We start from the raw sequence: 14534 nt of genomic DNA, 5'->3' as shown, positions 1-14534 counted from the left end.
AATGGGAGAAAGGATGAAAGATGCAGAAGTAGCATGCAGGAATGAAGGATTGTATACTGCTGGAGGAATTGGGGAGCGTACAGTGTGGGTTGGGAGTACGATTTGGAGTTTGGCAGGGACTACAGAGTGCAAATTGTGACTTGGCAGTGTGACAGAGCATGTGAGTATGTTTATGACTGAGCGTGAGGTTCAAAAATGCAAGTTGTGATGGGGAATTGGTGAGACGTGTGAGGTGTGTTGGGTGAGAAAGGTGTGTGCGTGTTTGCAGGATTCAGGAACATAGAAGGGGAACATTTTCAGTATTACAAATGATAATGATTAATAACGTTAATTATATTAAATAGGCATGCACATTAAACCAAAAAACGTAGCCCAAACATACCCTGTTCTGCCAAGCCAGAGACATCTAGGACTCTGCCTATTTGATACAAAAGATATATATATTTCTGAGGCTTGTGTTGTGGAATCTGCTTGGATCACATGCTGTGCATAGGCCGACATCTAGTGGAAGCTGCCGAGTATTACAGTTTGTTTTTCGAAACTCGAAAATGGGCGTAGACACAGGGTGTGCCAGTAATACTATCCCTAGTGTGACGTCTGCTTTTATATATATATATATATATATATATATATATATATATATATATATTGACAACCTGGCTCTCTTGTAGCGTTGCACACAGCCTCTTTCCTGCAATATACCAATTTTGCACCCTCCAGTCAATAAAAATTGTGCTGCAAAAATGCTGCCATAAATAACGGTTTGTGCCGCAAAATTTGCCATATCATGTTGCAAAATCCTGGAGGGTCTGACTATATTTTAAAACCTACTTTTTGCTGACTACATTTTCAGATTGCTACATTTTTCTGGTGACATTTTCACACAGAACCAGTTAACCTTGTCAATGAATTTTAACTGGACCCTAACCAATTTTGTGTTGAATGAAATAACTTAAAATTATTTGCCTTTAACAAATCGGCAGAGTCTGCTGCACTTAATATCCCAAAGTAGCAAATTTCTCCTACTGAATCCTGCTACCTATCACTATTCAGTGTCCTCAATCAGTTTAAGCTTTCATAACGGAGATGGCTTCTAGCACCAACCACCTCGGTCCACTGCTTCTACTTCTAAACTTGAGATAGTCTAAGGTTTCTCCGTCTCCGTTCTCCCATCCCACAGCACCAAGGCTAGGGAAATACTGCATAGTGTGGATGTGAGAAGAAGTACTGCGGGAGCCTCAAGTATTTTATATTTGGTAGTTTACTCAGAGTTTCAGAAAGTTAGCAATCTAATTATTCTCAGTTATTTTACAGGTTACTTAGCTGGCCACCTAGTCCAGATTACTCGGTTGTGCATGCCTAATGGTGACAAGCTCGGCCTTTCATCTCTCAAGGGTCTGTAATAGTACCACCCAATTTTCAAATGCCAGGGGGCCATTAAGTTTGTCATATGCATTACGTAATTGGTCGATAATAAAGCCTTGCAATAATGGCCCCTCCCGAGGTCTATGGGCTATTAGCACATAGTGGTAGGAGCAATCGAGTTTTGGTGGTGAAGTGAAAAAACGCTACTTTAATAGTGAGTAAAGTAAATAGGCAAACTCAGAAAATTAAGGCGTATATATTGTAGTATTTAAATAACATGATTGTCTTCAGAAGTTAAGCATTTTCATTGTAAAATTAGTTAAACTGGAGCAGGTTTAACATGATCATGAACTGGGCGTCACATAAAACTAAACAATTTCTCTATTAGAATGTGAAAGTATTTTCTTATGTTTTAGCTTTCTCATGATATGATGTGATGTGATATGGCGTGTATTACCCGCCTGTACACAAGTGTTTCTTGTGAGATAAATTGGATATTGCAGCAAAAACAAAAGTCCTTCCAGAGAGGAAGTGCATTGATGAGGGAAATCTTGACAGTAAATTGAATTGTTTCTATATCTGCTTTTGAAGTTAGAATGTTCAGAACTCAGTCAATACCAGTAGTTATTGACTGCGCTCTGAACATTCTGATAGAGTAAGAGGGGGTCAATCATGATCTCGATGTGCAAATATTACTTAAAGGTAAATGTCTCTTTTGATCACAGCCTATTTATTTATTTATTTATTTTGTATATTTGTTACACGCCCAGACCCTCAGGTGTCACGGCGAGGTTATAAGATAGCTTAGGAATTAGTCACAATCAAAACATTACAGAGGGTTCAATACAAGATATAGGTTACAACATATTCACAAAAATATACAGTGGCCTAAGTATTTACAACAGTGTCCGATGGAGGGGTCCTATCTTAGGGTGCTAATATTGGTTGAATAACCAGGTTTTTAGCTGTTTCTTAAAGAGCTTGAAGGAGGATGCTGTTTTGATGGTGATGGGTAGGGTGTTCCAGTGTTTGGGGGCTAAAGTGGTGAAGCTGCTGCCCCCTGCTCTAGTGGTTTTGAATCGAGGGGGGTCCAGGAGGAGTTTGTCGTTGGATCTCAGTAATCTTATGTTAGTTTTAGGATGCAGAGTGTTATTGAGGTAGGTAGGTCCTTTTTTAGTAATGCATTTGTGGGTGATGCATAGTGTTTTGAAAATGATGCGGGCTTTGATGGGGAGCCAGTGGGCATCTTTCCTGGTCTTGGATATATGGTCTGATTTTTTTATGCCTAGTGCTGCCCTCAGGACTTTGTTTTGCAAAAGTTGCATTTTGGCTAGGTTGGTGTTGGATGTGCCCAGTAGTAATACGTTGCAGTAGTCCAATTTCGATAGGACCAGTGCTCTGGCCAGGGTGAGGCAGTTTGCTGGGGTCAGAAATTGTCGGCTGAGTGCGATTAATTTGGAAGTGTAGGCCGTGGAGGAGGAAAGTGCATTGATTTGTTTGGTCATGGTCAGGCTAGCATCGAAGTACACGCCCAGTGTTTTTACTTGTTTTGACACTGGGATATTGGTGCCGTCGATGTTGATAGTTGAATATTCTGGCTGAAGGGTTGCTAACTTGGCTGGAGCTCCTACGATGAGGACTTCCGTCTTCTCATCGTTAAGACATAGGCTGTTCAAAGCCATCCAGTTTTGTATGATGACATAAATTTTATTGATAGCTAAAGTGTCCTGGTCATAGTTGCCTGTAAGAGGTATGAGGATCTGGGTGTCATCCGCAAAATTAGTGTAAATGACACCCATATCGTCAAGTGCAGAGAACAGGAGCTTGGTATATGCGTTATACAGCGTGGGAGAAAGGCAAGAGCCTTGGGGTACTCCTATGGGGACTGGGATGGGGTTGGCTGCTTCTTTGCCTATGGACACTCTGGAGGTGCGGTCAGTTAAGAAAGATTTCACCCAAGCAGTGGCAGCCCCAGAGAAGTTGAATTCACGGGCAAGTGAGTTGCAGAGTTTGTCGTGGTCCACCAGGTCGAACGCTGCTGAGAGGTCCAACAACAGGAGAATGCAAAGTTTCCCTGAGTCTCTAATGGCATCCATCTGTATTTTGAGGTCCAAGAGTGCTGTTTCAGTGCTGTGGTTGCTTTATGTTTTTGTTTTCTTCCAAGAGACACCGGCCATATCCCTTTGCTTTCTCTTCTTTAGGCAAGGTCCTCTTCCGCAGGAGCCACATTCGGGATGTTGCAGTGAGGCGACTGAAACCCATCGATGAGTACTGCAGGGTAAGATTCCTTTGCATCCTTGCATTATTTTCCTAACTGACAGTACACACACCTATCCAAGAAATGTATGACCGCATGAAATGCTTCCCCACTAGCAGTTCCTGCGAACTGCTAATCCTCATCTACCTACTTATGGTCCATCGACTAAGAGGGAACTTAAGTTTATTACGCACTTGTCGGAATTAGCGCTGGCTTGCATTTACATGGTGTCAGCTAGCCTTTACAGGTTTGCATATATTCATGTAAGCGAGTGTCCAGGATTTAATTTTCATGTTGACATTAACTGTATGTCTACAAATTCCTCTGAAGACTTTGATCAACAGTAACCCTGACTATAGACTTGTAGTACCCAGGAATTTAGGACCGTGGGGCAGCATCAAAATACCACTTTCGGTCTGAGCCGTGGACCGGAAGTGGCATGGATGGGGTCCTCCAGTGTAGCCAGGTCCGCTTAATACAAACTGCTTTGGCCTTATGTTGGTCCAAAGTTGCTTAGCAGTTTTTTCAGTTCCCCCTTTTGTGGTTTTTGTCTTGGACACGTGGGCTGCCTGTGCTACTACAGGCACTGGTGGCGAGCATGGTGGGGGTGGTGGAAGACATGCTCCCTCAGAAGTAGCAGAAGAAGAGAGCCAGTCTAAACTGAAGTTCCATTTGAATAAAGTGTGTGTGATATATGTACCCCAAGGTTTTTGTTATTTGGCACGCTATTATCCCGGAGGTTCGATGTTCCAGCACATCATTGCCTTTATTGGAGGCACTCCAAATGCTGGTGCTCCAGACCTGCGCTCCGGTTGATAAACTGAAGACCCTAGGAGGGGTGTGAAAGAACCTGCAACGAAACCTGGACTGAGCAGGCCTAGAGCCCATGCCAGACGGGTTCCCAGAAGACCCTATTGATGACCAATCCAGCTGATACGTCCCACACACCTGTTCATCAACCCCAGCTCTACGGTGACCCTCACGCGTCATCACTAGTGCCTAAGCACTTTAAAGCTGCTCTCGCCGCATGGAAACTGTTCAAACATAATAACATAATAACAAAATAAAGAAAAAATGATAGTGGCAAAAAAGCTGGTAACAAACCATTCTGGATTGTAGCGTGCTAGTAAATGGAGCATGTGTGCAGGGTACCTGGTTATCATGCATGTTCTATTGTCAGGCCCCAGCTTCTGGAGTGCCTTACTCATGGTGACATTCGGTTATCCGGCTCCCTTGATGTGTGTGTTTTTTCTCTGGAAACATTTCACTTAAAAGTAGCTTTCTTGAAAAATATCTTCCATAAAACACCTCTGCCCTCACTAAATCTTCACTTCGAGACATAAAATTAAAAAATGAAATGTATTCGGAAGAGTTCGAGAAGTAATAATTGAGAAGGATATCCTAAAAATGAATGACCACGTCTGCAGCACCGTCATAATGACGCCATGACGCTTCTCATAGGACTGAACGCGTCCATGAAACTGACAAACCATACCTTTGGCCACATTCTGACATGAACCACATTTGAGAATGTTTTAAAGTTCAAAAAGAAGTTGTTTTGTTGTGAGGGTTTCCATTCAGTAAGAAAAAATCTTTTCACACAAATATCTTAAAATTGTCTATTTGAATTCTCGAAATGTTTGGCACACTACACCTTAGGCGGAGCTCGCGAACACCAGAAAGATTGTACAATTCGAACCAGGCAATTTCGAGTCATTCACGTTACTGAATTAGAAAAACCCATCTACATATCTACTGTGCTGCAAAAGAGCAACAAATATATATATTTGGAGAGGCACACAACACATACAAAACATACAAAAACCAAGGAGAAGAGGTGGAAAATACACATGCCATGCCATCATGCAACGCATGCAGGAAGTATAAACATGTGGAAACAGAATCGTAGTATAAGAAAACCAATACAGAACAAAGCACACACACGATAAAGCATCACCCATGTCTTATGAATTGGGCACACGTGTACACAACACAGGGAAAACACAGCATGCGCGAAAAGTTAGAAAAACAGGACACACGACCTCCACCTGGTGTAAACAGATGGGCAACACTCATGGATCAGGCACCCGTACCACATGCGGAAAACACACACATATGTGCAAAAATGGTACACGTATGCACAGACACACACCCCCGGCGTTTCTACCAGATGAACAAAACGGAGGAGTTGGGCAGAAGCATTGCATACCGAGTACATAAATGGAGCACAGCTGTGTTCCACTGTATTCGGGAAACGGTATATGTATACGTATGTGAAAAGCTGCACTTTCCATAAAACAGAGGGGAATTAGTGGGTCATTCTTACGGGAAGTCCGGCTGACTTCCTATAAAAGAAAAGGTAAGGTGTAAAAAGGTCGGAAATCCGACTTTACAGGTAAACACTCAGTGCAAATCAACGGTTCCAGAAATGCAAACATCAAAGTCCAGCAAACTCCAACTCCAACCTTCACGCTCACAGTGTACACCATGACGTCACAACACTCCCTTTACACACGAGCTTTCGTACACCAGTACCCGTGTTAAATGAGTGCTGTGAAATAGTGTTGATGGGTGAGTGCTGCATGCATTGTTTTGGACCAGTGCATGTTGGGAAGTTTCGTTAGTGAGATCGAGTCTGAAGGGAAAGTTCCTGTGCTGAACAGGGGCTTAGTCTCCCCCAGAAGAGTCTTGTGCTGCTCTGCCCTCTGGTATTTGCAGCTTAAAAAGACACAAACCTATGCACAGTAACCCCTGGAGCAACTTTGCTGAAAATGTTGGGGGACATGACATCTAAAGGAATGGGGACCTTGCCAAATGAGTGAGACAAAATGGCGTGCTACAAAAGCTGAGGGGGCAAACACCCTTGCCACCTCCTAAAATGACGCCCATGATTTTACGCAGGGCCCGCGCAGCTGTTCCACTCTATCAAGTCCTTTCGCTGTTAAGAGCCTAACCCATCACCAACCTATTGGGGTATACTGGGCGCTCTGCTCCGTTTAGTGCCAGACATTGTATGTGTGGTCCCTTAGTCATAGCTTTAACCTGATCCTCGATTTGAAAAGAAAATTGCCTCATCTGCTGTGTACTCCGATATCATTGTCTCAGACAGGAAGTCTACCGTAGACCAGTAGAGGGAATTAATGTCATGAGTTCATCGAGCAGGCATGCTCCATCCAGAAAGGCGCCATTTACCCCCATCCACCGCTGACACGACCTCTGACCTCCGTGAACCGGAAATGGCTGTCTGCAGCGAGATTGTCTGGGAGCGCATTGTCCAATCTGGAAAAGATGACATCAGGAAAATCGTCCAAGAATTCTAATTTGCATGCGGTCATTTCCCGAGTATTCTTACTGAGTCTTTTCAGTGTATCCTGTCATATGAGAATCTTTCCTTGTTTACTCGCTCCAACGCAAGTGCCAATGTCCATATTTATATAAATGCTCCTATATCAACTTCAGTCTCTATAGCTTTATCCTTATTCTTTAGTGACTCTTTATATATATATTTTGCTTAGGGCCTGGTCACGCGTTTGGCAGTATTAGCTGAGGTAATACTGCCAAACTCTATTAATGTACGGACGTACTTGGGTCAGCGTGATTTATGTATTGTGTTATGGTCAAAATAATATTGGCCTTTCCCATAAATGCATATGAAATCAACATTTTAATAAAATACATGTAAAGCAATTATTAAAACATATATGCAATATTGTGTAAAACAAATCCTTTAAACAAATATAGCACAGATGCACAGTTCGTGTATTTTTATGTAACACATATAGTGTTAATATCCTCTAAACAAATATAGCATAGATAAAACCTTCATGAATTCCATGAGTTATTAAATAATCAATGCACACATACAATCCGACTACAATTTCATAATAAAACGACTTAATAAGCACTGTGCAGTCAATATTATAATCAATGTTCCAATCAAAGACCCATCTCATTTATAACTGAACACTTTAATAGTTTAAAAAGTTTCCTCACCCGCGTTCACCCTATTCCAAAACTCTTCCGTATTGAGCCAATCTTATGTGGTGAGCGAAACAGCCCAAATATTTCAAGCGGGGCCCCTGCATGGCTGGACAAATCACCATAAGAGGTTTTAATGTTCATTTCACCAACCTGGCAGAACCTTCACACACCATCATTTAGCTGGGTCCCCAATTCACCTACCTGGCAGAACCTGGCACAGACCATCGTTTAGCTGGGTCCCCAGTTCACCAACCTTGCAGAACCTGCACAGACCATCGTTTAGCTGGGTCCCCAGTTCACCAACCTTGCAGAACCTGCACAGACCATCGTTTAGCTGGGTCCCCAGTTCACCAACCTTGCAGAACCTGGCACAGACCATCGTTTAGCTGGGTCCCCAGTTCACCAACCTTGCAGAACCTGCACAGACCATCGTTTAGCTGGGTCCCCAGTTCACCAACCTTGCAGAACCTGGCACAGACCATCGTTTAGCTGGGTCCCCAGTTCACCAACCTTGCAGAAGTTGCACAGACCACCGTTTACCCTGGTTCCCAATTCACCAACCTTGCAGAACCTGCACAGACCATCGTTTAGCTGGGTCCCCAATTCCAAAACATTTCAGAACCTGCACAGACCATAGTTTAGCTGGGCCCCCAAACCAACCTTGCAAACACTGCACATACCACTGTTTACCCGGGTCCCCAATTCACCCACCTTGCAGAACCTGCACAGACCATCGTTTAGCTGGGCCCCCAATTCACCAACATTGGAAACTCTGCACATACCATCGTTTAGCTGGGTCCCCCATTCACCAACCTTGCAGAACCTACACTGACCATCGTTTAGCTGGGTCCACAATCCAACCTTGTAAACAGTGCACATACCACTGTTTACCCGGGACCCAATTCACCAACCTTGTAGAAACTGCACAGACCATCATTTAGCTGGGTCCCCAATTCACCAACCTTGCAGAACCTGCACAGACCATCGTTTAGCTGGGTCCCCAATTCACCAACCTTGCAGAAACTGCACCGACCATCATTTAGCTGGGTCCCCAATTCAACAACCTTGCAGAAACTGCACAGACCATCGTTTAGCTGGGTCCCCAATTCAACAACCTTGCAGAACCTGCACAGACCATCATTTAGACGGGCCCCAAACTTGCAGAACATGCACAGACCATTTAACTGTTCCCCCAACCTTCCAGACACTGCAGACCATTGTTTAGCTGGGTCCCCAATTCACCAACCTTGCAGAACATGCACATACCATCATTTAGCTGGGCCCCCAATTCACCAACCTTGCAGAACATACACAGATCATCATTTAGCTGGGCCCCCAACCTTGCAGACACTGTAGACCATCATTTAGCTGGTTCCCCAATTCACCAACCTTGCAGAATCTGGCACAGACCATCGTTTAGATGGGTCCCCAGTTCACCAACCTTGCAGAACCTGCACAGACCAACCTTGCAGAACCTGCACAGACCATCATTTAGCTGGGTCCGTAATTCACCAACCTTGCAGAACCTGCACAGACCATCGTTTGGCTGGGTCCGTAATTCACCAACCTTGCAGAAACTGCACAGACCACCGTTTAGCTGGGTCCCCAATTCACCAACCTTGCAGAACATGCACAGACCATCATTTAACTGGGCCCCCAACCTTGCAGACACTCCAGACCATCATTTAGCTGGGCCCCCCAATCGCTTTTCCAGAATCTCCTCTGTATGCTGGAGGTTCAGGCGGAACCTAAGAGGTCAACCTTATTCCCCATTTTGGAGTCCCAGGGGACTGCCTTAGGGACATGCGCTATTACCTCCATTTGAAATCTTTTATTCTTTTTATACCTGAATTGCGGAGCCCATACTTGTGTAGAGTAGTAGATTAAGTGCATTCCCAAACACCGCCTGTTTTACCACTATCGCACAACTCATAATGAGGCTGTTCTTGCACGATCTGCCATTTAAATGAAAGGACTTTGTAAGGAGTGTATTGTAGTACAGACGATAGACTGTTCCATTTATCATTCCGGGCAGCCTTTCTTTTTTTTATAATACAGTGTCTATGCTGGACATAGGAGACCAGGAAACGTAATGCCATTGGCCATATAGATCCACAACAAAAATTTGCTTTGCCTGGGTTCGTCGGTCAACTTTCCGAGGTTTTCTAGCACGCCAGACATAGGGCCTCATTACGAGTTTGGAGGTATTCCATTCCAAGGTTGGCAGGGCGGTAATTCCCCATTCACCAGGGCCCTTCCCCATTCCCATTTGAGCCCCCATAGGTCTCAATGGGAATGGGGAAGGCGCTAATAACGGTACCGCAAATTGCGGTACAGTTATTAGCTCCAAAGTCCCTTTGCGGGTCCTGTCCTTAAAGCCTAGTAAAACCAGGCGTTAAGGGAGGACCCGCAAAAGGAACTCGTAATAGGGCGGTAAGGGATTACCGGCACCGATGCCCTTACCGGTGCCGGTAATCCCTTACCACCCACCTCGTAATGAGGCCCATAGTCTTCACTGCAGTCATTTCGTGTTTTACAGTTTGTTCTTGGCTCTCATAAATGTTTAGGAGCATCCCCTTGTGATATCGTAGCGGCCACACGTCTTCCGCCGATTGCACACCGCCTCATTTAACTCGCCCCCTCATGGAGGATGATGATTGACATTGCGCTTTTGATCTTTTGGAAGGTAGAAATGATGGTGTAGTGTCTTTGTTGACTGTGGAACCAGGAGACCAGAGTTTAGATCACTGCATCTCCAGATTACTAAATTATGTTCTTAAACAAATCACATGATCGGCCTGTCTATCCATAGCTTGACTTTCCAAAATGGAAACGATTTAGTCCAAAATGGTACAAGAAAACTGAACTCTACGAGAGCTTGACATCTGGACTACAACCCCCATTAGGTAATCGCACTATTCATGTACCCAAAAGTAGTTTGTCGGCTGATTTTGGTAAAATCACTTAACACTCAGCACTTTGGGACTACAAACTTGCCATCAGCAATGATAATAAATCCTTATATTCAAATAAAATCGATCTTGCAACTTAGCCTCACACGCCAAATCCATGGCCGCTCCACTCGCCCCCTCTCAGGCTCTTTGTGAGTCACTTGATTCTTTCTTTCATGAAAATTGTCCATTCTAGCCGAGGACACGCTCGCGTATGAGCTCCCATTACCTCTGATTTCTCTATTCCTCTCTATTTGGCCACTGGCTTGCTTCCTTGTGCTGCCATGGCAATCGCGGAAACTTAAGCGCTTCTCTTATTCATAAATGTAAAACCTTCATTGCTGACATTTTGAAAGGCATCCTGGATTCTCTTGCACCTCACATAACTTCTTTAGTAAATACTTCTTTGGCTTCTGTTAAAGTACCTCATGAGCTGAGGAAAGCCTTTGCTGTTTCTTTATTGCAGAAGCATAACATGAAACCTGCAAAACCAAGCGTCTTGCATCCAATTTCCCATTTCCTAGAGCCCATTCTAGAGTAGACAGTGGCCGATCATCAGTGGTCATATAGGGAGGCTGTACAAGAAAGAGATTAACAAGGAGCGGTCTTGTTTGGGGCTACAAACATTTATTTATCAAAGAAAAACCTTGGACTGCCACAACCTAGGAAAACTTTAGGGGCTTGTCAGAATGTCCGTCCAAAAATACGTTCTTCGTTCTCTGTCGGAAATCTAGCAATCTTACCCTAACACTTAAAGCAAAAGTCCATAGCAAATGTAAAGTTCCTTCACCAGGATAATGACTACCTTCTCCTGGTGTCTTGCTTCAGGTTTATCATGATAATAGTTTGTTCAGAGTCCCTTCAAAACAGGACCAGGAGAATGACTGCCTTCCCCTGGTCCTTTTATCAAAGTTCTCTGCGGCAATCCTTCAGTACCTTAATAGAAAGCTTGAATCGGTCCCATCAACTCTTTCCAGCAAGTAGCAAAGCTCAGAGCCTTATTTGGCTTCCTTTTAATGTTTGGATGATGCATATCTTTTCTAGGCTCCTCAGTATTTTTGTAAACCTTTCGCCAGTCTACTTGAGCAGTGGCACTGGTTGATGAGCCACTGCGACAAGGGAGATGACTCCCGATGCCCTTTGCTTTAGCGCTGGTATTGGCTTGGGCACTGTGACGAGGGACATGACTCCTGTTGCACCCTGCTGGAACAGTGATATTGATTAGTCCACTACGACAGGGGAAGAGAGCTCCCGATGCACTATTCCCTAATCTTTACTTCAGCAGTCGTAAAAGATTGACCAGTGCACCGACCCGATGCACTCTTGATTTACTTTTCCTGCACCCAATTCCCACCTGGACTTTCTGTCTTTCCTGTTACCTGCTTTGCAGGAATACTTCACTGGTTTCTCATGGGGTTGCAGGTCTTGCTTCTTGCTGTCCCCTTCTCTGTTCTCTTGTGCGGCTCCGTGGCAAGTTACTGCTGGTGCTCACAGCGTTGTTCCACGACCACCTGGTCCACCATTATGGGTCACGCAACCACCATGGCCCTTCTTTGCTCTCAGCATCACGGCTCCTTTCTGACCAGTTGGATGTGTTACTTGCATCCCTCAGCTTGCCGCTTCCCTCTCGAGGACTTGCTCGGCTTCTGCTCCAAAAAGGCCAGTTTTAACTTCCCGGGCTCCACTCGCGGAATCACGCCTTGCGTGATAATTCTCTCTGAGCACTTTCTTGCTTGGTGTTTTATCTTGTTGACTCTTCCCTCACGTAACGTCAACACCATCTTTAAAAGTTCCTTGTTAATTCTGTATGCCTCCTAAGGACCACCTCGTCACAGTAGACGGTTGCATTTCCACATATCTATTCCAGGTGCTTCTCGTGTTCTTCCTAGTATACTTCACATTTGGAACATTAGTGTCTCACAATAGCATATGGTCTCACTGTCAATAGTGGATGAAAAGGGTGTCAATTAGGGTAGGGGTTTATGTGTTGTGGTGGCGGTATGGAGGCTTTTCCCCAGGTGGACGTCCTTATCCCCATGGGGTGAGTCCCTCCCTATGAGGTCCTCCCACATGTTACGACCACTAGGGGGACTATTGGGTAGCAGACTTGCCCCCCTAGCCTCAGAGGGAAGGGCTCCTCCTGGGGATAAGTGCAGACACCCAGTGAATCGTCACAGGAGCCATATGATATTCATCAAAACCAGACAGGATTCTACCCGGGCATGGGTACAGAGGCTGTCCTAGTTTCTATCTATTCTAGAAGATTTACGATAATTATCTGATGGTGACAGTTCTCATTCTGGTTGATCGATCAGTTGCGTTTGACACAGTCCACCGCCAGCTGCCTGCCTCTCATCTTTTCCATTTAAGAGCCAGTGAGCTGCCCTTGAGTTGGATTCAATCCTTTATTTCATATCATACGGAATCTGTTTCTGTTTCTCCTTTCCTCAAAATGGTTGCGCTTTGGCGCATGAGGTCCGACCGGAATCAGTTCTGTCCTCTCATTTTCATTAATATTTGTTCCCCCATTTGTTTGGTTAGTTTAATCATTTGGATTTTTATTTTGATGTCGGATAATGACACCCAGATTTTATTATGTCTGGATGCCAATCAGCCCAGAAATGCTGCCAAATGTCAAACAAGTCTCCAGGCAATTGATTCTTGGATGGGCCACCATCATCTCTTATTGGACGGCTCCAAGGCTGAGATCCCACCCCCTTTTCTCCAATCTGACTTATGCTCTTCATTGTCTTGGCCATCGGGTCCTGTCCCCTCGAAACCCTGGTTGGAAGAATCTTGGAGTGAGGTTTAATACTTCCGTAACACTCTCTCCATCCTATTCTTGGGTGGATCATTCCTGCTTCATTCATCTCCGTTTCTTGTGCCGTACGTATCCTTAACTTTCTTTTTCTGCTAAAGTTGCAGTCACCATCCTCTTCATTTCGAAACATCTTGATTACTTCAGCTCCCTAGTTGTAGGTCTTCCTAAAAGTTCCATTAACGTAATTCTGCGTGTGCAGAATTCGGGAGCTAGGATCCTAATCATACCAGGCCTCCCCAGCAACAGGGGCTCTTCACTGTCTGAGCGTAGACATGCGCATAGCATCAAACGTAAGGCATTCCCAGTGGCCACTTTTTCCTGCTGGCAATATTGGCACAACCAACCATGCAGTTTGTTCCTTTCTAATTCTACTCATCTTTTTGTTCTTCCTTGTGTCTTGGACGCCGGGCTTTCTCTGTTCAGTATGCTGTACTTTGGAATTCTTTGCACGTTTGTCTACATCTTATGCCTGATCTTCTTTCTTTTAGGAAGGCCCTTAAAGCTGAACTTGTTCTCATCCTTCACACTTTTTCTTCGTTCTTTTAATCTGTTTACTCTGTCGTAGCGACTTGATGCCAGCAATGGCCAGAGCTGCGCTACAAGAACATAGAAATATATGCTTGTTGCTCTTCACTCTTTCTCCAAGCCTGTGGTCTCGAAATCTGCCTTTCCCACCACCATTCTTTAAACGTCCAGTTCTCTGCTTGTGAAACCACGCCCTGATGTTGGGTCTTCAAAGTCTAAGGATCTCTCCACTAACAAGTCCCTTACCACTGCTCATTTTTTTGGTAAAATTATGTTGTATGCTTAAGAAAAAAGTGATGTAAATATGTTTAGATGTAACTGACAGTAAGACCCCAGTCCGTATCAGAAGCCCCCTGAGGAGCTCTTGGTTAAAACTCTATTCAGATGCAGATAGGGGTTGTTTTCCAGCAATACAAGGCACACAATTCAGAGTCTTCTTTTCTTCTTTTTTTTTAATTGTAGTCCAATCAAAAATTATGGTTTTTCACAAATACAATTCAAAACCTTCAATTTCAATGAATTAACTCAATTCCATATTACAAAATTTCATTTAAAATTCATGATTCATGAAAACATTTCAGTTTCAATCCAAATATCCCAAATGCAGAGTCTTCTCCTTTGCCATCCGAACACA

The 14534-nt window shown here is 44.2% G+C and overlaps 1 protein-coding gene across 6 annotated transcripts in view; it reads left to right on the top strand.

The window, feature by feature from the left end:
- SH3PXD2A (SH3 and PX domains 2A) overlaps positions 1 to 14534 on the top strand; it is a 1212758-nt gene that overhangs the window by 470973 nt on the left and 727251 nt on the right. For all 6 annotated transcript variants that reach the window (XM_069611721.1, XM_069611718.1, XM_069611722.1 and 3 more), the window contains one exon: positions 3567 to 3643. In XM_069611721.1, the coding sequence (XP_069467822.1) occupies positions 3567 to 3643 (77 nt within the window). The remainder of the gene's footprint in view (positions 1 to 3566; positions 3644 to 14534) is intronic.

Source organism: Ambystoma mexicanum, chromosome 8 (assembly GCF_040938575.1).
Source record: "Ambystoma mexicanum isolate Mex_15411 chromosome 8, UKY_AmexF1_1, whole genome shotgun sequence".
In the NCBI taxonomy this organism is placed as follows: Eukaryota; Metazoa; Chordata; class Amphibia; order Caudata; family Ambystomatidae; genus Ambystoma; species Ambystoma mexicanum.
The sequence above is the reverse complement of the archived record's forward strand: the minus strand, read 5'-3'. Positions and strand labels throughout refer to the sequence as shown.